The 18,565-nt window shown below is 54.2% G+C and overlaps 10 protein-coding genes across 10 annotated transcripts in view; 6 read left to right on the forward strand and 4 right to left on the reverse strand.

The window, feature by feature from the left end:
* The window catches only part of PUNSTDRAFT_66891 (P-loop containing nucleoside triphosphate hydrolase protein), a gene marked incomplete at both ends in the record, with an annotated part of 8,814 nt that extends 7,527 nt beyond the window's left edge, over nucleotides 1-1,287 (reverse strand). The window contains 2 exons of the mRNA XM_007382697.1: nucleotides 490-971; nucleotides 1,029-1,287. Coding sequence (XP_007382759.1) covers nucleotides 490-971; nucleotides 1,029-1,287 — 741 coding nt within the window. The remainder of the gene's footprint in view (nucleotides 1-489; nucleotides 972-1,028) is intronic.
* A 551-nt stretch (nucleotides 1,288-1,838) lies between these two features.
* On the forward strand, nucleotides 1,839-2,564 carry PUNSTDRAFT_66420 (kinase-like protein; the record flags this gene model as incomplete). The annotated part of the gene is made up of 1 exon (XM_007382698.1): nucleotides 1,839-2,564. A coding segment is annotated over one exon (726 nt), but the record flags the coding sequence as incomplete, so codon positions are not given.
* A 493-nt stretch (nucleotides 2,565-3,057) lies between these two features.
* On the forward strand, nucleotides 3,058-3,703 carry PUNSTDRAFT_15859 (P-loop containing nucleoside triphosphate hydrolase protein; the record flags this gene model as incomplete). Its single annotated transcript, XM_007382699.1, has 2 exons — nucleotides 3,058-3,303; nucleotides 3,425-3,703. Coding segments are annotated over 2 exons (525 nt in total), but the record flags the coding sequence as incomplete, so codon positions are not given.
* A 3-nt stretch (nucleotides 3,704-3,706) lies between these two features.
* On the forward strand, nucleotides 3,707-4,325 carry PUNSTDRAFT_20458 (P-loop containing nucleoside triphosphate hydrolase protein; the record flags this gene model as incomplete). Its single annotated transcript, XM_007382700.1, has 2 exons — nucleotides 3,707-4,057; nucleotides 4,113-4,325. Coding segments are annotated over 2 exons (564 nt in total), but the record flags the coding sequence as incomplete, so codon positions are not given.
* A 1,870-nt stretch (nucleotides 4,326-6,195) lies between these two features.
* On the reverse strand, nucleotides 6,196-8,959 carry PUNSTDRAFT_133288 (uncharacterized protein; the record flags this gene model as incomplete). Its single annotated transcript, XM_007382701.1, has 3 exons — nucleotides 6,196-6,305; nucleotides 6,863-8,285; nucleotides 8,333-8,959. 3 exons carry the CDS (start codon nucleotides 8,957-8,959, stop codon nucleotides 6,196-6,198), a joined length of 2,160 nt encoding a protein of 719 aa, XP_007382763.1.
* Nucleotides 8,960-9,301: 342 nt separating this feature from the next.
* On the forward strand, nucleotides 9,302-11,182 carry PUNSTDRAFT_85875 (NAD(P)-binding protein). The gene is made up of 8 exons (XM_007382702.1): nucleotides 9,302-9,745; nucleotides 9,794-9,944; nucleotides 9,996-10,105; nucleotides 10,158-10,331; nucleotides 10,390-10,512; nucleotides 10,569-10,621; nucleotides 10,680-10,769; nucleotides 10,833-11,182. The coding sequence occupies exons 1-8, from the start codon at nucleotides 9,595-9,597 to the stop codon at nucleotides 10,941-10,943; spliced, it is 963 nt and encodes a 320-aa protein (XP_007382764.1). The 5' UTR covers nucleotides 9,302-9,594; the 3' UTR covers nucleotides 10,944-11,182.
* Nucleotides 11,183-11,987: 805 nt separating this feature from the next.
* On the forward strand, nucleotides 11,988-13,712 carry PUNSTDRAFT_143044 (uncharacterized protein; the record flags this gene model as incomplete). The annotated part of the gene is made up of 5 exons (XM_007382703.1): nucleotides 11,988-12,229; nucleotides 12,278-12,535; nucleotides 12,586-12,828; nucleotides 12,886-13,062; nucleotides 13,114-13,712. 5 exons carry the CDS (start codon nucleotides 11,988-11,990, stop codon nucleotides 13,505-13,507), a joined length of 1,314 nt encoding a protein of 437 aa, XP_007382765.1. The 3' UTR covers nucleotides 13,508-13,712.
* Nucleotides 13,713-13,897: 185 nt separating this feature from the next.
* On the forward strand, nucleotides 13,898-15,290 carry PUNSTDRAFT_51756 (uncharacterized protein). The gene is made up of 6 exons (XM_007382704.1): nucleotides 13,898-13,936; nucleotides 13,985-14,030; nucleotides 14,084-14,115; nucleotides 14,163-14,210; nucleotides 14,262-14,490; nucleotides 14,553-15,290. The coding sequence occupies exons 1-6, from the start codon at nucleotides 13,923-13,925 to the stop codon at nucleotides 15,090-15,092; spliced, it is 909 nt and encodes a 302-aa protein (XP_007382766.1). The 5' UTR covers nucleotides 13,898-13,922; the 3' UTR covers nucleotides 15,093-15,290.
* A 253-nt stretch (nucleotides 15,291-15,543) lies between these two features.
* PUNSTDRAFT_66877 (DHS-like NAD/FAD-binding domain-containing protein) lies at nucleotides 15,544-17,073 on the reverse strand (the record flags this gene model as incomplete). Its single annotated transcript, XM_007382705.1, has 9 exons — nucleotides 15,544-15,652; nucleotides 15,710-15,922; nucleotides 15,978-16,036; nucleotides 16,088-16,171; nucleotides 16,233-16,373; nucleotides 16,430-16,646; nucleotides 16,698-16,741; nucleotides 16,801-16,810; nucleotides 16,868-17,073. The coding sequence occupies 9 exons, from the start codon at nucleotides 17,071-17,073 to the stop codon at nucleotides 15,544-15,546; spliced, it is 1,083 nt and encodes a 360-aa protein (XP_007382767.1).
* An 84-nt stretch (nucleotides 17,074-17,157) lies between these two features.
* On the reverse strand, nucleotides 17,158-18,476 carry PUNSTDRAFT_112958 (WD40 repeat-like protein; the record flags this gene model as incomplete). Its single annotated transcript, XM_007382706.1, has 5 exons — nucleotides 17,158-17,311; nucleotides 17,368-17,843; nucleotides 17,895-18,008; nucleotides 18,094-18,205; nucleotides 18,268-18,476. 5 exons carry the CDS (start codon nucleotides 18,474-18,476, stop codon nucleotides 17,158-17,160), a joined length of 1,065 nt encoding a protein of 354 aa, XP_007382768.1.
* Between the last annotated feature and the right edge of the window lie 89 nt (nucleotides 18,477-18,565).

Consider the following 18,565-nt stretch of genomic DNA (forward strand, 5'->3'; position numbering starts at 1 on the left):
TCACTGGACACGAGGTCGACAGCGACGCAATGGACACCTAATGGACTCAAGGTCACACACTAAGTCCCCAAGACACAAGTTAGCATAGTATCTAATACAGAGACGGTTACTCACCTAAGTCCCCAAGACACAAGAGGTCGAGATGGGGACTTAGGGCGAGCTACAGGGGTCTTATATACACAAATCCATGGTCCAAGAATAGTACAAGAGAATCACATGCAGGGCACAAGGATGAGTAAGACCGACCCACTTAGGTGGGTCAGGATTATGAATCAAGGAGTTAGAAGGAATAACGAGTCATTGTTTATGAGTAAGCGGAATAAAACTCCGGTGGCTGTGCAGGGCAGTGCAAGGCAGTGTCAATGATGCTGTACTGCTGCCACTGAAGGTCACGTGACTTTGGAAAAGGAAAGGTGGGAAAAGGAAAATGATAAGTCCATATTTAGAAATGAAAAATGCGAAAATAAATTGTCCTTCTCTTCTCATCACACTGAGATCCAGGAAATGCGAACCGGAATAGGGATGTTCGAAGAATCGAGGGATGAACTTGATGTTCGGGCGATCGATGGAATAGCGAGCATCCACGAAAGCTCCCGGCTGGAATCCAAGGGTCTTGGCAATGAAAGCGGCTTCTTGACGCGTAGCTGTACCAGTAACCGCAGCCCATACCGTGCTATTCACGAGACGGGCACGCATCTCCTTCAACGCCTGATACTCCGTACACCACTCTGCGGCGTGCTCGTTGACGAGGTGTGCTTCGTCGACAAAGAACCAGCGGACCTCACGCTTGACGTCAGGGTTATTGAGATATCTCCAGACCCGCGGGCTTCGAAGCATTTGCGGGCTCAGCGCGACAACACGTACGCCCTTTCCTTCGAAGATTTCCTTGAACAAGTCATGCCCGCGACTCGATGCTTCGCGGACCGTATCTTCGTTGAGAGCGCGTCCTATGAGTCCTCTAGCCTCCGCAACTGTGGCCTAACCATTTTGAAGTCAGCCCGCCGGAACAAAAGTCCACAAATGGACACCAACATGCTGCTCTCCCAGAAGCTTCGTCGGGATGACGATGAATGCGATCCCATTTTCTTTGCGAGCCTGGGCAGCCAAAAGCGGTGCATGAAGAACCGTTGTCTTGCCCTGACCCGTGGCTATAACGAGGAGAACATCGCGTCCATTGATGAGGTGCAAGCCGAGGTCGAGTTGGAATGGGCGGGGTGCCGAGATCTTGCACTTTTCGCGCAGTAACCCGTCTAACCAGAGCCTCGAGTTCACCGGAGTCAGTCCCATAGTGTGGAATAAATATATAAATAGTGATTCCGAGCAGCGCGAGGGCGCCGATGTATGTACAAGCGCAAGACGAGCTGAAGACCGTTCAACGCGACGCGACGACGCGCGCGGCTTAACGCGTCGCCCGTGCACTCGCGGAGTTTCACCACGTGTTTATTTTCGCACGACCCATCTCTCAGAGGACCCTCGCACACTAATCTAGCCTAGCTCCCACGGTGGGCCCATACTGTACACCGCGACAGCAATTGAAAGCCCTCGAGTATTCTTATCCTCACTAATCTTAATGCCTCGTGCCAGTCTCCTGTAAGGAACGCCCCAAAGACATCCGCCTCTCAGTACCACCGTCCCGCGTTATCATCTTTCACGTCCGGTTGCAATGCCTGTGTCGTTTCATTTGTGGATCTTTATCCTCATACAAACACCAAACGCGTCGATTCAGGTACATTTTGCTCCGTGCTGTCGCCTTCGTTTTGGTCTAAGATATGATTGCATAGTACCGGCTATTCCTTCGTCATACCACGCCTTTCCCAAACACACGGAGTATTCGAGCGTTCAGGCTCGGTATTCCCTGGTTGGTCAAATTTAGACCCCGGACCACGAGTACAGAAGCCAGCGCTCTACGGTTCCTCCATGCGACGGGACTCAATCTCCCTATTCCACGCCTCGTCGCATCATTCGAGCATCTAGGAGCAACTTATACGGTCATGACTCGCATCCCCGGAATCTCCGTCTATGAAGCATTGTGCCAGGGCCCTTTGTCACTCGACTTGCAACAGACCATCGTGAAAGAGGTCTCTTCTGTCCTCGAAAAACTGCAGACACTTCGGCAGCCTCACGCAGATGCTGGACAAGTCATGCTCAGTGCATCTGGCCATGACCTTCCGGATCCCCGATATTTCTTTGAAACGCGATCGGGTCCTTTCCCGTCGACGACAGCGCTATGGGCCCACGCCGGCTCGTACAACGACGTGCAGGAGTACGAAGAGAATGTGGATCCGGTAACTCGCCAAATCATGGAAGCAGATCCCATTCGTTACGTGCATGCGGATCTACGGACGTATAACGTCTTGATTCACGATGGTCACGTCTCTGGTATCATTGACTGGGAGGATTCCGGCTGGTTCCCCTCCTGCTGGCAGGTGTACACCATGCGGTGGTTCTCTCGGGGATGCGCTGACTTCTGGTACGGCTATTGGGCTTTCGAACATCGATTTACAGCCGAAGCCGAAGCTGCATACGCAGCGTCCAAGACATTCTTGATCCTACCGCCTGTTTGACAACGATTTCGAAAGCAGATGGCTACGATCTTTGAAGCAGTGTATCAGTGCTTCTTTAGCTCAATTTGTACTGCCTGTACGTACTGAAGTACTGTTCCGGTATTGATACGTACATACAGGCTCCTGCCCATCCGCTCTCCAGCTATTTGCGCTCCAAACAGAGAGCACCCGCGAGGCTGAATCCGAGTTGAATGGGACTTTGGAAATCAGGGGTGGGTACCGGATATGGAATGTGGCGGTGCAAGTAGGATCTCCCGAGGTATATCCGAATAGTGGGGGAGCGCAACGCTGGAGAGCGGCTGGCACTAAATGTAATTTCAAATTGCTGCCGACGTTCGGCAATGACATATATCTTCCCAGGGTAACCAGAAACCCAGTGTAGGGTCACAGTCATCATCCAAGTTTGGGATGTCCTCTGCATACCTTCCCAAAGTACTACGTCCAGCGCACTCTTCGCATGTCCACAACTTTGGCGTCTTCCCACCCAGTATGGACCACGACACGTATACGAGAACTCGTCCAACGTAAATTTGGAAAGCGTGCATGCCTCTGGCAAATCCGGGTTGGTCAATCCCTTGCAGCTGGCAAGGATGTTGTCGGAGTGGCAGCGACTGGTGCAGGCAAGACGATGACGTTCTACATTCGGTTGCTCATGGCTCTGGAGGATGGAGAAGGAGACAGGATGATGATCATCGTGACCCCTCTGAACATTTTGGGCAAACAGAACTCACATTCGGATGTCCTCAAAAGAGCAAGAATCTCCGCAGTGGCAATTGATGCTGGGAATTGCAGCCCAGATGTATTCAAGGTTCGTCCTTCGAATCCTCTTCATGACAAGAGCCTAACGTAAAAGATGACAGCGTGTCAAAAACCTCGACTACCGCGTAATCATAGTGAATCCGGAGCTGCTCTTGAAGGAGAATGGGCAATTCGGGAAACTGTGGAACGATGGGAAGTTCACGCAGAATCTCCTGTACATTGTCTTTGATGAAGCACATTGTGTCAGCACATGGAAGGCGTTTCGGACAGAATACGGACATGCTGGCGACCTCCGCTTTCTCATCTCGAAGCCCATTCCAGTATATGCTGCTTCTGCCACTTTGCCCCCGCCGATCCTCCATGACGTTACTCGACTTCTGCGACTTAGACCCGGCAAAACGGACTACATCATGCGATCAAATGACCGACCAGATCTGAAGCTTGCAGTCAGGCCCATACAAAGCACAATCAGGTCCTACGATGATCTGAATTTTTTGATTCCAGTGGATGCAAACGAGACAAATCCACCTCCGCGATTCGTGGTATTCTGTGACAGTCGGACGGAGACAGAACAAGCTGCCATGCATCTTCGAGATCGGCTGCCAGCGCGGTTGAAGGACAGAGTCAAATACTACCACGCGGTGATGAGTAACGAATACCGAGAGACTGAAGCAAAGGGGTTCATGGACGACGGCGGATCCTGGGGACTCATCGTAACAGACGCTTTCGGTATGGTGTGTACATCTCATAACCGAATTTTAAACCTACGAAACTCACAAACAAGCACAGGGTGTGGATATGACGGGCATTGCGATCGTGGTTCAATGGAGGGCAAGATGTGACGCAAGTACATTGATTCAACGTTTCGGACGAGGGGCGCGAGGTTCAGGCGAGGTGGCTTGGGCGGTTCTATTGGCCGAGAAAAAGTACTTTGATGACGAACGGGCGAAGGCGTCTCAACGACGCCAACGACGGCGTCAACAAGACCAACGGCGAAAGGAAAGAGACCGAGCGGGGAAGGATCCAGCAATCCGAAAGTCTACATTAGCTCGGCTAGGTCATGATTTCAACGACGGCGAAGCTGATGGCGAAAACGACGGCGAAGCCGATGGCGAAGACGAAGGCGCAGTCGGAGGCGAAGACGAAGGCGCGTTCGGAGGCGAAGGCGAAGGCGCGTTCGGAGGCGAAGGCGAAGGCGCGTTCGGAGGCGAAGGCGCGTTCGGAGGCAGAGGAGGAGGCGCGTTCGCAGGCAGAGGAGGAGGCGCGTTCGCAGGCAGGGGAGGAGGCACGTTCGATGGCAGGGACCGAGGCGCGGTAGAGGGCACGTACCGAGGCGCGGTAGGAGGCGCATTCCCCGGCGCGGTAGGAGGCGCATTCCCCGGCGCGGTAGGAGGCGCTTGCCCGGGCACGGACGTTGGCGGTTGCTCGAGCGCGGACGATGGCAATCGCTCGAGCGCAGGCGTTGGCGATCGCTGGAGCGCGTGCGTTGGCGACGGCTCCAGCGCGGGCGTTGGCGAAGGCTCCGGCACGGGCGTTGGCGATTGCTCGAGCGTGGACGTTGGCGATCGCTCGAGCGCGGGCGTCGGCGATCGCTCGAGCGCGTGCGTTGGCGACGGCTCCAGCGCGTGCGTTGGCGAAGGCTCCGGCACGGGCGTCGGCGGTTGCTCGAGTGCTGGCGTTGGCGACGGCTCCGGCGCGGACGTTGGCGATGGCTCCGGCGCGGACGTTGGCGATGGCTCCGGCTTGGGCGTTCAAGATGGCTCCGGCTTGGGCGTTCGTGGAGGCTCCGGCCTGGGTGGTGGAGGTGCAGGCGCAGGTGGACTGGGGACTGGAAAGGATGAAGATCGAGCCTGGAAAGAGAGATCGCAAGAGTTGTATCACCGGATCGCAGACGACAAGGAAGGGAAGCGGAAACGAACCACGAACGGCGGCGAGATTGACCCCGTCCTGGACGACATCATTAACGCTGGACTTCGTCCAGGCATCCGGTGTCGACGAAAGCCGCTACTCTTGTTCTTCGGCGGCCAAGAACTTCAACGTCGTAAGTCCTTATCCGTTCATACAGTGTCGGGAGACTGACGGGTGTCGTTCACGGCGAAGTTTCAGATCATAAGCAATGCGACGTGCGTTCTCTGCATGGCTGTGTCCGCTGCCGTCCGCGTGATCCAGTGTACTGCTGCGACCTCTGCTGTCCCTCCCACTTTGAGCTGCTACCGCTCGGGACTCCCGACCAGCCCACGACGCGGCCAAAAAAGCGAACGCGCACCAAACATATCGACAAGATGGATGATGTCGACAAGTCGTTACACGATGCGCTGTATGCGTGGCGGGATTGCGTTGCGCGCGCCAAGCTCGGTGCAAACCGCTTCCAAGACTATGGGCCTGGAGTTTTCTTCTCGTCTGCCAACATACAACGAATCGTTGAATGTGCTCATATGGGGAAGATACATACCACGGAGGCTCTCAAAGCTGAGGTCCAATGGCGCAACGATTGGATAGACGAGTACGGCCCTCAAATCGTCGAAATCATCAATACCATCGCTCCGGCGCCCGCTCCACCGGCACTTGCGACACCTTCCGAACAATCGAACTCGCATTCTACACCGCTATCGACGACATCGAACATCGTACATCATCGGGCGAAGAAATCCTGCACGGTGTGCAGGCTGCATAAGCAAGACGGATCCGGTCACACCAGTGAGTTTCTGGCTCGTCGCGAGGTTTCCTCGAGCTGACTATTCAGAGAAGAGCGATCAAAACTCTGTCCGTACTACGCTACCTCAAATACCACGAACAAAGCCCGTCATCCACAACCAAACGAGAACGCGGCGCCAGTGCGCCGTGTCGCAGATTGTCGTATTACACGCGGTGACTACTCGAACATCACGTCTTCTTCGCGGAACTGAACTTCGCCGTCAGGCTCTCCGTCGACCCACGGGTCGGATCCCTCGGTCACTACTGTTTCAACATCGGCCGTGCCTCCTGTTTGATGCATCAACTCGGCTCCGCGGTCCATCATCGACGGGATACTATAGGTAGAAGATCGCCCCGGAATCATCTCGTTTGTTCGGTTCTCCCGCATGTACTGTTCCAGTTTTCGAAATGTTTTGACGAGACTTGGCATCGAGTGTCGGACATTTCTGGCGCCAAGTGCGAAGTTCTGTTCAAAGGTTGCCCTCACGTTTTTGTAGACACAGATCAGTGGCGACTCTTTGAGGATTCTGTCGACTGTTCGATTCGAGCCCTTCCCTCCGTAGATCCTCTTCGCAGGTAAGTGCGAGTACTTTTCCTATGCCAAAGCCTTCTCACCTTAATGTATAGATTGTTGTGCTCGACCTGCCAATCTACCGCCCTCCAAGCATTCTTCTTCCCTGTAGGGTTGCAGAGAATGTTCTTTTCAATTGCCTCCCTACATTCATTGGTAAGTCTCTCCGGATAAATGAGAAGAGAATCATCTAAGGCTCACCTTAGAGGTTTTGGGTAGACAAAATACAGATCATGGAGGAATGTAGTGATTTGCTGTGCATATGTATGCTTACCGCAACCCTTGAATATGTAGGCCCATGGCAAGAACAGGTCCTCAACGCGGCCTATATCCCCGGCATTCATGGCGTATGACATTTCCTCGTATAGCAAGAAATATTTCTGACGCAGAAGCGTGTTCTCTAGCTCCTTGTCACGTCGTTCGGATGTTTGAGACCGCAGGTAAACAAATGTCTCGTTTGCGACATGCTCACGAGCTAACTGCATCGCAAGGGACACAATCCGACCCCACAGCGGCTTCGACTCGGCGTATGCATCCAGCGTGGCCAATGTGCCGTTCGACGAGGCTGCGACCTTCAACCGCCAGCAATCAAGCCTCAATACGGTCCCGACATGTTGCACGACCTCATGCATACGCCGAAATCCAGGTCCAGTCTTGCTTGCGAACGTTCCGGTCTGTTTTGGCCGAATTACACCAATGTGACTCATTAATGAGTTCGCATCTTGCTGTCCTTTTGTAGGAGATATGAAGATGCGCCATATCGCATCGCAACAGGCCATCTTCAAATGGAACAGGCCGGGCACCATGACAAGGAACTGAAGACGAAGCCACGGTGTCGTATCTTCGAGTGACCGAGACAGTTGGATGCTTTGAACCCGGCTTACTGTAAGCAAATCGCCGTGCCCAATGATGCACTCTTCTCTGATTTCTCGTAGGCCGGAGTGGTTCGCCACATCACCAACGCCGCCTTGATTCATGAAACTATGGACGGCACCAATGTTCTCCTCCGTTCGCCCTTGGTGGAACTTCGTCGCGGTGAGCGGTATTTGCTTCGTCCGCTGGATCTGATCATCCTCGCAGATCTTCTTGATTACCTCCGGCTCACCGAGCTGACTAGCAAACTGCCGAAAATATTCTGGTCCGAAATTCACCAAGTCGGACAAAAACTTCCACGCGTTGAATCGAGAACGCCGTGACAAACCCGATGGATGGTCTTCCCTATCTGGATGTAGGTCTGCAAGCTGGAAGACGTCGACTGCCGTAGCTGCCGTTTTGGCCTCGATGGCTCTTCGATTGTACCGGGACTTCCGCCAGACATCTTCGGAACAACGTAGGTCCTCCACGTTGACTCCATAAGATAGTGGAATGAATGTTCCGGAGGTTAGGTGTACAAGATTGTCAGCAGGTTTCTCTGCCTGCGGCACGGCATGCTTGATTTCAATGTCGATGTTGTCATAGGCGAGTGACATGTTCAATCCGCGCCCGATCTTCTGAATGGTGGTGGAGATTTCGTTTGATAGGCTTGTTATGGCAGTGTTGATAGCATTTTGTGCCGTACTGATGCCAAATCGTGATAGGAGCTGGATTACGGTGTCGGGTGTGTTGCAAGAGTGTAGAAATATGGAGACGGCGCTCTGGAGCGCGTTACATTTTTGATTCGTCGACCGCATGAACACGCTAATACAGACGACTTGTTTCTATTGTACTGTGAGTGTTCTATCATGCTCTTATACTCAACACTGACCATGGCCAGTAGTGCGTCTTTCCTGCTTTGAGCCTGATCGATATCGTGCTCGCTGTTTTCTGGGTCATCGGGATCCTCCGGAATGAAGAGGTCGTCGCTGAAGACACCGTCATACTCGTCGTCGCTCTCTTCTTCATGCGATGGGTCGTCTAGTCTATGCTGGTGTGATTCCGGCCGTTTACGATGCTGTTCCCTTTGTTGCCGTCGTGCGGCTCGCACCGGATCCGCAATCAAGAGCTGCCCGGTCAAATCCCACAGATGCGGGGCCGTTTCTCGAAATTTTGTAGCCATTATACTAACGTCGAACTCTTCCAGGTTCTTGAGGTTCGACTTTAGTGCATCGAAGTGCCAGCCATTCTCTTTTTTGACTAATTCAAGTATTTCCAGTGTGTAGTGCCGCTTTGAAACCCGGTGAGCCCAATCTTCCATTTTCTCTTTTATGTCGATGTGCCCTTGCAGTGCATCCAGTAGCTCATTGCTACGCTCGCAGATCTCCCGGACCGAGCTGTGCATACGAAGTGCTGAGTCGGCTAGAAGATCAAGCACGAAAGCGAGAGGCGATGTGCCCATATCGCGAAGGATTGCGAGTGCTTGCTGGAGTGCCAGGGTTGGGAGTTTGGGTGACATCGGATATCGTCTCTGACGTGTCGCAAGCACTTTTACTGTCTGTAAACGCGTGTTGCTGCTTGACATAAAATTGAGTACACGCAGCAGACTTCAACTTCAGGCAATTCATAGTACGGTAACCCTACGCTGGGTTTCTGGTTACCCTGGGAAGATATATGTCATTGCCGAACGTCGGCAGCAATTTGAAATTACATTTAGTGCCAGCCGCTCTCCAGCGTTGCGCTCCCCCACTATTCGGATATACCTCGCATCAACTCTACACTGCCACTCCCCTCTTTTGGATCATCCCCTAATGCCCTCGATTGCCTAATTTGGCATCCTCCTCCACCATTCAACTCGGATTCAGCCTCGCGGGCGCTCTCTGTTTGGAGCGCAAATAGCTGGAGAGCGGATGGGCAGGAGCCTGGCGTGCTGTAACGTGTGTACTTGCGCCGACGCGACGCCTCTCACGATACTGCTTCTCAACAGGAGAATCGAAACCGAAGCAATCATGCCGCACTTGTTGCTGTCCATGCCGAGATTGTGTACGCCGACCTGACGCGTCACCCTACATACGTGTGTATCCCGGTCCCAGCGAACCCTGGTATAAGTACGACCTGGAGTGACTCGCAGTCACTGCATCAAGAGGGTCAAAGATGCTGTTATTCACCATCATCGACCAAATGTTCCCGCCCAAGGCGAAGTGGACGCCGAAGGACATACCTGCATTGGACGGGAAGGTTTTCATCGTGACAGGTGGCAATACAGGCATTGGAAAGGAGACATGCAAAGAGCTTCTGCTGCACGGTATGGGCCAGAGTATCCCTTGCGAGTTGACCATCTAACAAATATCAGGAGCCGAAGTTTGGCTGAGCGCGCGTTCTGAGACCAAGGCTAATGCAGCGATTGCTGACCTCGAGCGCGAAACTGGACGGCGCGCACAGTTCCTGCAGATGGATCTCGGGGACTTACCCAATGTCAAGAAGGCAGTCGAGGAGTTCAAATCGTTCGTTACATCCTCTCCGCCCATGATGGTGATTCTGAACGAACACCCTAGCAAACAGACCCGCCTGGATGCTTTAATTGCCAACGCCGGCGTCATGATACCACCGATTGAGCAGTTGACCGCACAAGGCTATGACTTGCAGTTCGGCACAAACGTTCTGGGTATTTCGGCCATTTCCACTCCTGGTGTTCAGCTCTAACATTGCCAGGTCAGGTCATTTTCTACTCATTAAGCTGCTCTTGCCCCTCCTTCGCTCAACCGCAACCTCTGCGCAAGACTCGTCGTACCGCACCCGAATTGTCTGGGTCTCATCGTCTGCACCGTATTATTTCAATCCTCCAATTCGGTACGACACCCTCACCGACACGCGCCAGCGCAAGAAACTAGGTAGGCTATCTGTCATCATCGCCATTTCCAAAGTTGTTTACTTACCACACTCAATCAGGGACCATGCAGCTGTATGCTCAAAGCAAAATGGCGACTTGTATGCTGACGTTTAAGCTCGCGAAACTCCTTGAGGGTGATTATGGCGCCAATGGACGGGTCATCGCACATGTCGTTGATCCCGGTACGGATTTATGGTACTAGGTTATTGCATCCGTATCTGATCGGTTGAGAATATAGGAAACATTCGGACAGATCTCCAGCGTCACACCAACCGCATCCAGCATCTCTTGGTACGCCTCACTTCGCCCTGCGCTTTCTCGCAGTGCATCTGATGTGTCACAAATGAAGATCGGATGGCTTCTTTCCCCGACGCCCATGGGTGCCTATTCACAACTCTACGCTGCTACGAGCCCGGAGGCAGGAGAGGAGAACGGGAAGGTGCGTCAGCGAGCTCCTTTATAGGCAGATCTTGCAGCTGATTTGTCTCCTCCGGTCGTGCAGTACTATTATCCGTGGGCGAGGACTACCAAAACCGCAAAGGAAGCGTACAAGACGAACGAGCAGGACAAGGTCTGGGACTGGTGCGAAGAGCAGATCAAGCCGTATCTTTGATCAATATTTCCGCGATATCACGCCGGTATGGACACCCTATGGATCAACATACCATTGCTTTTCCTTGTTTATCGCCACTACATCCCTTGAATCCTTCGCAGCAAGAGCTTGCAGAGATGCTAGCCAGGTGTTGGTATATTCAGGTTCACCTTTGCTATTCACTTGGATGTATCCCTTTCCCTATGTAAATAACGACAGTGCATGGAGTCAGTTTTCGCTATGGATAATCGATACCCGCTACGGTCAATTTTTGACTGCGCATTTCCAAATCCCGCGCAAGATGCCGATATTTTATTAGCTCGCATTCAGACCGGGTTGAGTGCTTACGGTAAAGCGAAGAATATACCAATCGACAATAAAGAATAGGCGGTGACACCGGCGTGGGAGAGGTGAAAGCGCGCGAGTCAACAGACTGGCACGCGCGGTTATCGCGTTCTTCGGTTTCATGGCGAGCCCATTCCCGTCGCCAGAAGGGTGTGTTCGATATTCGCGTCACCGCGTTAAGCGTGCGGTCTAAAGATCCGAGCAGCAGACGAACCCCCGTTAAGGTCACGTACGCGTCTCGGCACAAGGCAAGCATGTCCCCTCCTTGCACGAAGTCACTGAGGAAACGAACGGGATCGAGTACAGAGAAGGAGGAGCGCCGCCGAATCCACGCGGTATGCATGGCACCCTCATGATGTCAAACATGGCGCTAACACTGGATATAGTACTGGAGACGCGTCGGACAGCGCCAGTTCTGACGACGCCCCCGTCGTGGTACCTGCTATTAGTCCACGGTCGATCCTCGCGGAGAGGAAGGTGAGCTTTAGGCCCCATTTATGTCATGTGCATGGAGTGTCTCAGATCCCTCTCGCGTTACGCATTGTTCTCCTGCCGGTGGCCCCTATTGACTCTCCTCGCCATTGTTCTAGAGCCAGGAGCCGTTGGCTCCCAAAAAGGTTGACGTGCAGTAAGTTCGTCCAGAAACATACTTGCTTCGCATACCCCCTATCAGATCACACCCCCACACCGCCCGAACACGCTACATCACAACCCCGCACCATGCTCCTAGCACGTTCTCGAAACGCCGCTAACCCCATTGCTCGAAGCTTGCCTCCGCCGACTGCCAAACGCATGAAGCACGAACAGGGTCAGGCTCCGTCTGGGGCTGATTCGTCGCCCAAGAAGAAGGGACACCGGGCCATGCCATCGATTTCGACCACCGACGGTTCACCCAAGTCGGTGAACGGGCGCTCGGGCTCTACTGCGACGGGAACGTTCAAGGTTCCATCAGCCAAGCAAGTGTCGGTCCATTTGCGGGATGCACCAATTAATGCTCATTGCCGGAGTAGGCGATCGAAAGATGAGGATGTTGACGACAGTGTCTCTATCGCGGAGTCGTCCTCCGGCCCGACTAGAACGCGTAAGTCAGAGCAAGAGCGATACCAGTTTTTCGCCGACGAGCCGTTGTGCGACGACTTCGAACCGAACCGTGCCCACTGCACGAGCTGCAAAGAGTGGATACCCCTCAGCGAGAAAGTTTCTTACGTGATTGGACCATGGATGAAACACACGAAACAGTGCGCCAAGGGCGCTAGTATCACCACCAAGTACGAGGCAACAACTTTCCTGGGGTCATCTCTGACCTATTCGCGTGAAGATCGCAGAGGGCCAAATCTGTGATCGAGAGCGACGTCGATGACAGCGCTTCTGTGGCTACCGCGCATACTCGAAGGACGGAAGCAGAACGCAAGGCTTACCTGGAGGCTGATCCGGATGCGCAGGACATTGGTCCGAATGAAGTCACCTGCAGGCGATGCAGCAAGACCATCAAGCTGGGTGGCCGTACCAACTATCAACTGAGGGCCTGGGATAAGCATCAGGCGAAGTGCTCTGGCGCGGTGTACGTCGATCCAACAGAATCACTGGTGCAGTTGGAGCTGATTGCCATGCCACACAGTCCAAGCAGTCGCGTTGCAACTGCTGAGCGCAAGCTTAAGCTGGTCAATGACTCTCAGGCAAAGCATTTCACAACCTGTTCTGTGGACTGCAATGTCTGTGGAGATCGGGTCACCCTGGAAGGCGAAGGCGACTATAAACTGACGAAGTGGGAAGAGCATAAGGGCTCTTGCAAGCCGTGCGCCTCTCCAATTCGCAGCGTGCTTCGCGATACTAAACTAATAACTAGAACTGGGACGTCAGTTCAAGATCTTTCCTCGGCCGAGGCAGCTACCGCCCCATCTCCTGGAAAGACACAGGAGAGCGAGACTACCACTGGTATCCGCCCTCCACCTTCAACATCGTCCGCGCACTCACAGCCCTCGGTCGCGTCCTCAAATGCGACTTTAGTTGTGGCGGAATCCTCTACTTCATCGCCGACACGCTCATCCTTGAAGCGCCGTCGCGAGGACGACAACGCCGAAGAAACCCGAGATGCGCCGGCCCAGCGCCCACGCTCGGACACGTACGTTGCGCCGGAGGGCAACGTGCCGGGCCTATGGGACTGGATCAAGCTGCCGTGGCAGTCGTTCGTCCGCGGACTCGCTTTGGGCAGCCGGTCATCGACCCTGGGCGCGGATTGAACGCGCCGTGACCTACCAGCTACGTGGACTGAAGAAACCATTCTCGCTCTTTATTGGTTATGGAATGAAATTGGATTGAAGAAGCGCATCGCGTGTCCTGCCACACTCTTTCTTGGACGTTTACTTGCTTTCTGTGTTTTCTGCGGGATTCGTTCTCTATAGGACGCGCTGTCCGTAATAGTGCATAATGGAATGTCTGTGCCCCTACTCCTTGTGCGAGATGTACGCCCTTAAGCGCATATTTGCCTCCGTGTCCGTGCGGGGCGAGGGACGGCACGTGGCCGACGCGCGGATAGCCGAGACGCGCCCTCCCAGTCCGACCCCAGTGTGTGGCTGGGGCGCAGACCGCCCTTTCTCCAGAACCACCACCACCGCCCATCTCCCTGTCCTCCGTCGCACCCGCCGCCCCGCCGAGATGCCCCGCGCAACGTACGTCCCCTCCCCTCCGACGCGTTCCGCTCGCTCAAATCGACCCAGCGACCGCCGCCCGAGTGCCCGCCGCCCCGACGCCGGCGTCGACGATGTACGCAAGCCACCCGCTCTCCTTTTCGCTCGCTCACGACGTCCCCATTTTAGATATCGCTCGACGGCATCTCCGTGCTCTCCAGGTAAGTGTCCTGCCATCCGCCCCCATCCCATCCCTCACACGGCGTAGTGAGGGTACGAGCGCCCGCGCAGCAAGCCCGCCACCCGCCGCCCAACGGTAAGTACATTCCGCCCCCTTCCTTACTTACGTAGCTGACCTTTCTTATAGATCCGCCGCCCACAAAAACGCCGCCGCCCACAAAGCCCGCGAGCGCCAGCTCCGGGACGACGATATGTGCGAGGTACAGAGCCCTACCTTCGTCAAGTGCAAGCGCTGCGAGACGAGGATCAAACTCTCCGCGCGCTCCCCGTACGAACCTTTCCACTGGAACAAGCATAAGTCCCGCTGCCTGAACCGCAAGCCTGCCGAGCTCGAGGAGTACCGGCGGAAGGCCCAGGTATGCCCGCCACCACACTGCGATCAGTCAAGTTTCGTGTCTCATATGACCGTTTCTGCTAGGATAAGTCGGTCGGTTCCTCGTCCGCGAAGAGCGCTCGAGTGCCCAAGCCGGCGGCACTGTCGCTACCCTTCACGCCACCGCCTGCCCTCGACTCCGGCAGCGCCTCGTCATCAGGGTCTTCCAGCAAAGGGGGCTCGCCCGCGCCTGAATCTTCCCACGACGACGCGAACGAGTCCTTCGGGTCGTCCTCGGCGCCTGCTTCTCGCTCGGGGTCGCTCCCCGCCACCCCGCGCGAGGAGCACCACCCGCTGCAAGCTGACCTCGGATTCGCTCCCGCAGCATCACAGGAGTGGACCTGGGGCCACCTCAAGGTGCCCGCCTGGTTGGCGACCGCATACCCTAACGACGTCAGGTATCCGTCGTTGTTTGAGCCCATGGCGGTGGGCAGCTACTGCGACCTCGACGCCCCCTTCGCATCCAAGCACCCCATCTCGTCGATCCGGACCCAACTACCCGAGCCGGCCAGCGCGCCCATGGAAGCGGCCTCTGCCCCTGCGCTCCACTTCTCGATGAACAACGACTATATTCCCTATTATTGATCGATATCATAACCTATTCCCGGACTCGTTGATCCCGACGCCTCACCTCTTGCGCCGCCTTTTTCTATTCCGTTGTTTCTCCCTCGGGTTTGTTGTCAAACAAATGTTGCATCAGTCTTGTAATATGTATCTGTGTCAGCTAGATCGTCACTGTCCTGCATCTCATCCTCACATCATCCTGCATCCATCCATTGTCACCAATGTACCCCTAGCCCTTGACTGTGTAAGCGCTGTAGTGGAACTAATAGAGCTAATGTGTTCGCTAGTCGACGTCGATGCCTCCAATAATAACCGTGTTTGCCAGCTTCCCGCTAAGGTCGAGGAGGGCGAAGCTGTATTTGAGTACATGACACTAAGGGACAGAGGATGTTTAATCCCCGGATCGATTATTATGGTACCCTATCAATAACATGTATCGTGCCCGACAATTCTTGGTATTGACAGTGATACTTTAGCTTCCCGACTGGGGAACGATGTCCTCTATATGGTCCGGCGGGGGCATATAGATCCCGCTGCATAACATATCTCGGATGATTGGATCCTCCGTTGCTTGTGAACCCCTGAACAGATACAGATGGAGTTGGCGAGGTGGCGAGTAGACGAGATATAGAACTTACAGGACGTTTCTGACGATTTCCCGCATGACCTCACCGCTCCTGATTTCGAGCTTTTCGAGGCCAGGCAAACCGTCTGCGCGGGTAGGGCCGACGTTTAGCATCAAGGTAGGTTTCTTGAGCTCGAGGGCGTGTTTGAGCAGCCTGAATGCGGAAAAGGTTGCCAGTGTTGTTCCAACGAGGAAGAGACGATCGCATTGCTCTATATCGGCGTATCTATTGCGCTGTCGGTATTGCCGTAACAAGATGGATGAGCCGCATATAGACTCACGACTTATCCCTGACCTCCTTTGCTATTGATTCACCGAAGAAGATCAAGGCGGGTTTTTGCTGCGGGGGGTGTTCAGCTATGCAACGAATCCAAAGACGATGTGTACCAACCACCGAATTCGTATAGCCTTCGAGCGCACATGTGGGGCACTCCGGGACGTTGAAAGTGGTATAGTCTACATCTTCAATGGCCACCTTAGAAGTCACAGTAAACTCCCGAAGGTCCACAAATCGGTCGAGGTACATGAGGACATACATCACCGTCGGGATTCGTCCGGGGCTGTTGACCCGCACGTTCTAGGTCGTCGACGAATGCTTTCCATTGGGGATTCGCCGCAGATATCCAATCTTGGAATGTCTCGCGGTCGACCAGATGGCCCCTGTTACAGTGCACTTTCTGCGAATGGACCGTATGTGCATGCAGGCTCTTGAAATAGAGAAAATGTAACGTACATGCAGGGTGCCATGCAGTTCCAGCATATGCTCGTCCATCCATGATCGGCTGCGCGCTGATCGAATGGCCTTGTGATGGAGCCCGTCTACGTTCTGAGTTATGAGGCGCGGGACTATGGAAGCATGCTGAAGAGCAGCGATCGCGTAATGCGTCTTGTTCGGTTGAGCATCTCGGACTGGTGGGTAGCCTAGATAGCTTCGTAGCCAGTAACGCTGCCTGTGTTGTATGATCACGGGCAGTTACAGACTGGACTTTGGTTTTGCTCACCGGAACGCGAATCCTTTCTCGGTACCGTCAACGAGCTCATGGTACTAAGTCGTGGCCTGCATGTCACTTTCAGAACCTAGATATCACTGGCGTGACAACATACGAAGATGGGCCTACGCATCATCGATGTGTAAGGCTTCCGAGTTGATCCCGAAATGTATATCACCTACTTGTAGTTCGGGTTCATGTAACGACCATCCTTGCCCCTATACGCCCTGATACCGGAATCCACGCTGACACCCGCACCCGTAAGCAGGCAGACATTTCCATGTTGGAGGAAGGATGATATCCGTTCAACAGCAACAGCAGGCGAAACGGTAGGACCAGAAGGAACAGAGGCCAAACGCGTTGGTATAGTTGGGACAGAGACGCGCATTGCCTTTCCGGTGCGGTCGGTACTTCAACATTCCATCTACACTCGAAGTTGGGATCCGAGAAATACGGGCAATGTATGATATTATTATACACGGAAAACATTAACTCTGCTGTCCCAGCTGCAGCTAGCCAGGACTCCTTCTTCATAGATAGACCACGCGCAGCCGACGACAAATTCGGTATGCGGATCGTGAATGTACAACAGTTGACTTGCACCGGGAGGTGAATTGGTCGACCACCTGGAACGCATAATATCAGCACAGGCACTAGGGCCACAGAGGAACCAGGTACTGACACTCTGCACGTCATGTCATAGCTCGCGCTTGCCAGTACATCTGGTCGATGGGGGCACCATTGAATCTTCCGAACCGCATACTCGTGGCCCATCAGCTGCCCCTCGCATATGCCGCCAAGCTGTTGTTCACCGGAGCCCTCGGGCCCAATTTTCACCATTCGGCAATCCCATATCTTGATAGCCTTGTCAACGCCAGCGCTGGCCAACAACCATGGCCTGTACTTGTTCCAGTCGATGGTAAGAACTTCTGTGCCCGACGCCGGAATTGTTAGTGCGGCGGAGGTCAAGGGCGCGGTGAAGGTATTGGAGAACTTCGAGGGAGCGTAGGAGGGAGCGCGAACGTCGAATATCTTCAACGTGCCGTCGGTGGAACAAGTAGCTAGAACGGCGGGCTGGTGTGGAGAGAAAAGGGCCTGGTAGACACACGAGTGGTGTGCCTGTAGGGTAGTAAGAGACCGCGGGGATTCTGGCGTCCACTGTTCCTCTGTCAGTCGCGCACGTAATCCCATAACAAGGAGACAACGGACGATTTTGACAGTGCCTTCCCATGATGAGGATACGAATTGCGACTTCTCAATATTGGACCAGTCCACTGAGAACACCTCCCGAGTGTGCTCCTGCCATACGCGTATCGGAAGATCCTAGCCGTACTTCGCATCAGTCAGTCTCATAACCGCAATTTCGGTGGGCCAGCATTTTGTGAGAGATGAGGCATTTTGCACTCACATTAAGCATAACATCCCACAAACGGATGGACCCGTCCCCAGATGCGGTAGCAAGCTGATTCTCGTGGATCTCCGACCAAGCGACGTCGTATAAGCCATCCTGTGTGTCATACCTACAGCCCCGCGATACGACTTCAGACACCGACAAAAAGCGAATCGGGACAAGGTGGCGTACTGTTTGTCCAGATTCAACGCAGGTATCCCTGCCGGGTGGGGTACGTTTGGCACTACACTGACGCAGTGCAGACGTCCGTTCCCGACAAGGCCGTAATTCGCGGCAGATGCGACAGCAAGTCGTTGCGTATGGAAAGGTGACCAGGCAAGTGAGTAGTGCGCAAATCCTAGCGTCTGCAAGACAGCTGGGGGAGGCCTTATTGTATTCATACTTGCAAAGATGTTGGCACGTCGAGAGTTACATAGGAGACGCGTGAGGGCGTTATCACATGTTCCGGGCCGGACTGATCTCAAGCTTG

The sequence above is a fragment of the Punctularia strigosozonata genome (genome assembly GCF_000264995.1).
Source record: "Punctularia strigosozonata HHB-11173 SS5 unplaced genomic scaffold PUNSTscaffold_5, whole genome shotgun sequence".
NCBI classification, from domain to species: domain Eukaryota; kingdom Fungi; phylum Basidiomycota; class Agaricomycetes; order Corticiales; family Punctulariaceae; genus Punctularia; species Punctularia strigosozonata.

What these genes read in the sequence shown, in the direction of transcription:
- PUNSTDRAFT_51756 (XM_007382704.1), top strand. An exon ending in CCGACGCCGGCGTCGACGAT is followed by an intron (nt 14,031 to 14,083) that starts GTACGCAAGCCA and finishes TCCCCATTTTAG; the next exon opens with ATATCGCTCGACGGCATCTC. An exon ending in AGTACCGGCGGAAGGCCCAG is followed by an intron (nt 14,491 to 14,552) that starts GTATGCCCGCCA and finishes CGTTTCTGCTAG; the next exon opens with GATAAGTCGGTCGGTTCCTC.
- PUNSTDRAFT_85875 (XM_007382702.1), top strand. Translation starts at nt 9,595, where the DNA reads ATGCTGTTATTCACCATCATCGACCAAATGTTCCCGCCCAAGGCGAAG. An exon ending in GTTCGGCACAAACGTTCTGG is followed by an intron (nt 10,106 to 10,157) that starts GTATTTCGGCCA and finishes TTGCCAGGTCAG; the next exon opens with GTCATTTTCTACTCATTAAG. An exon ending in ACCGCATCCAGCATCTCTTG is followed by an intron (nt 10,622 to 10,679) that starts GTACGCCTCACT and finishes TCACAAATGAAG; the next exon opens with ATCGGATGGCTTCTTTCCCC.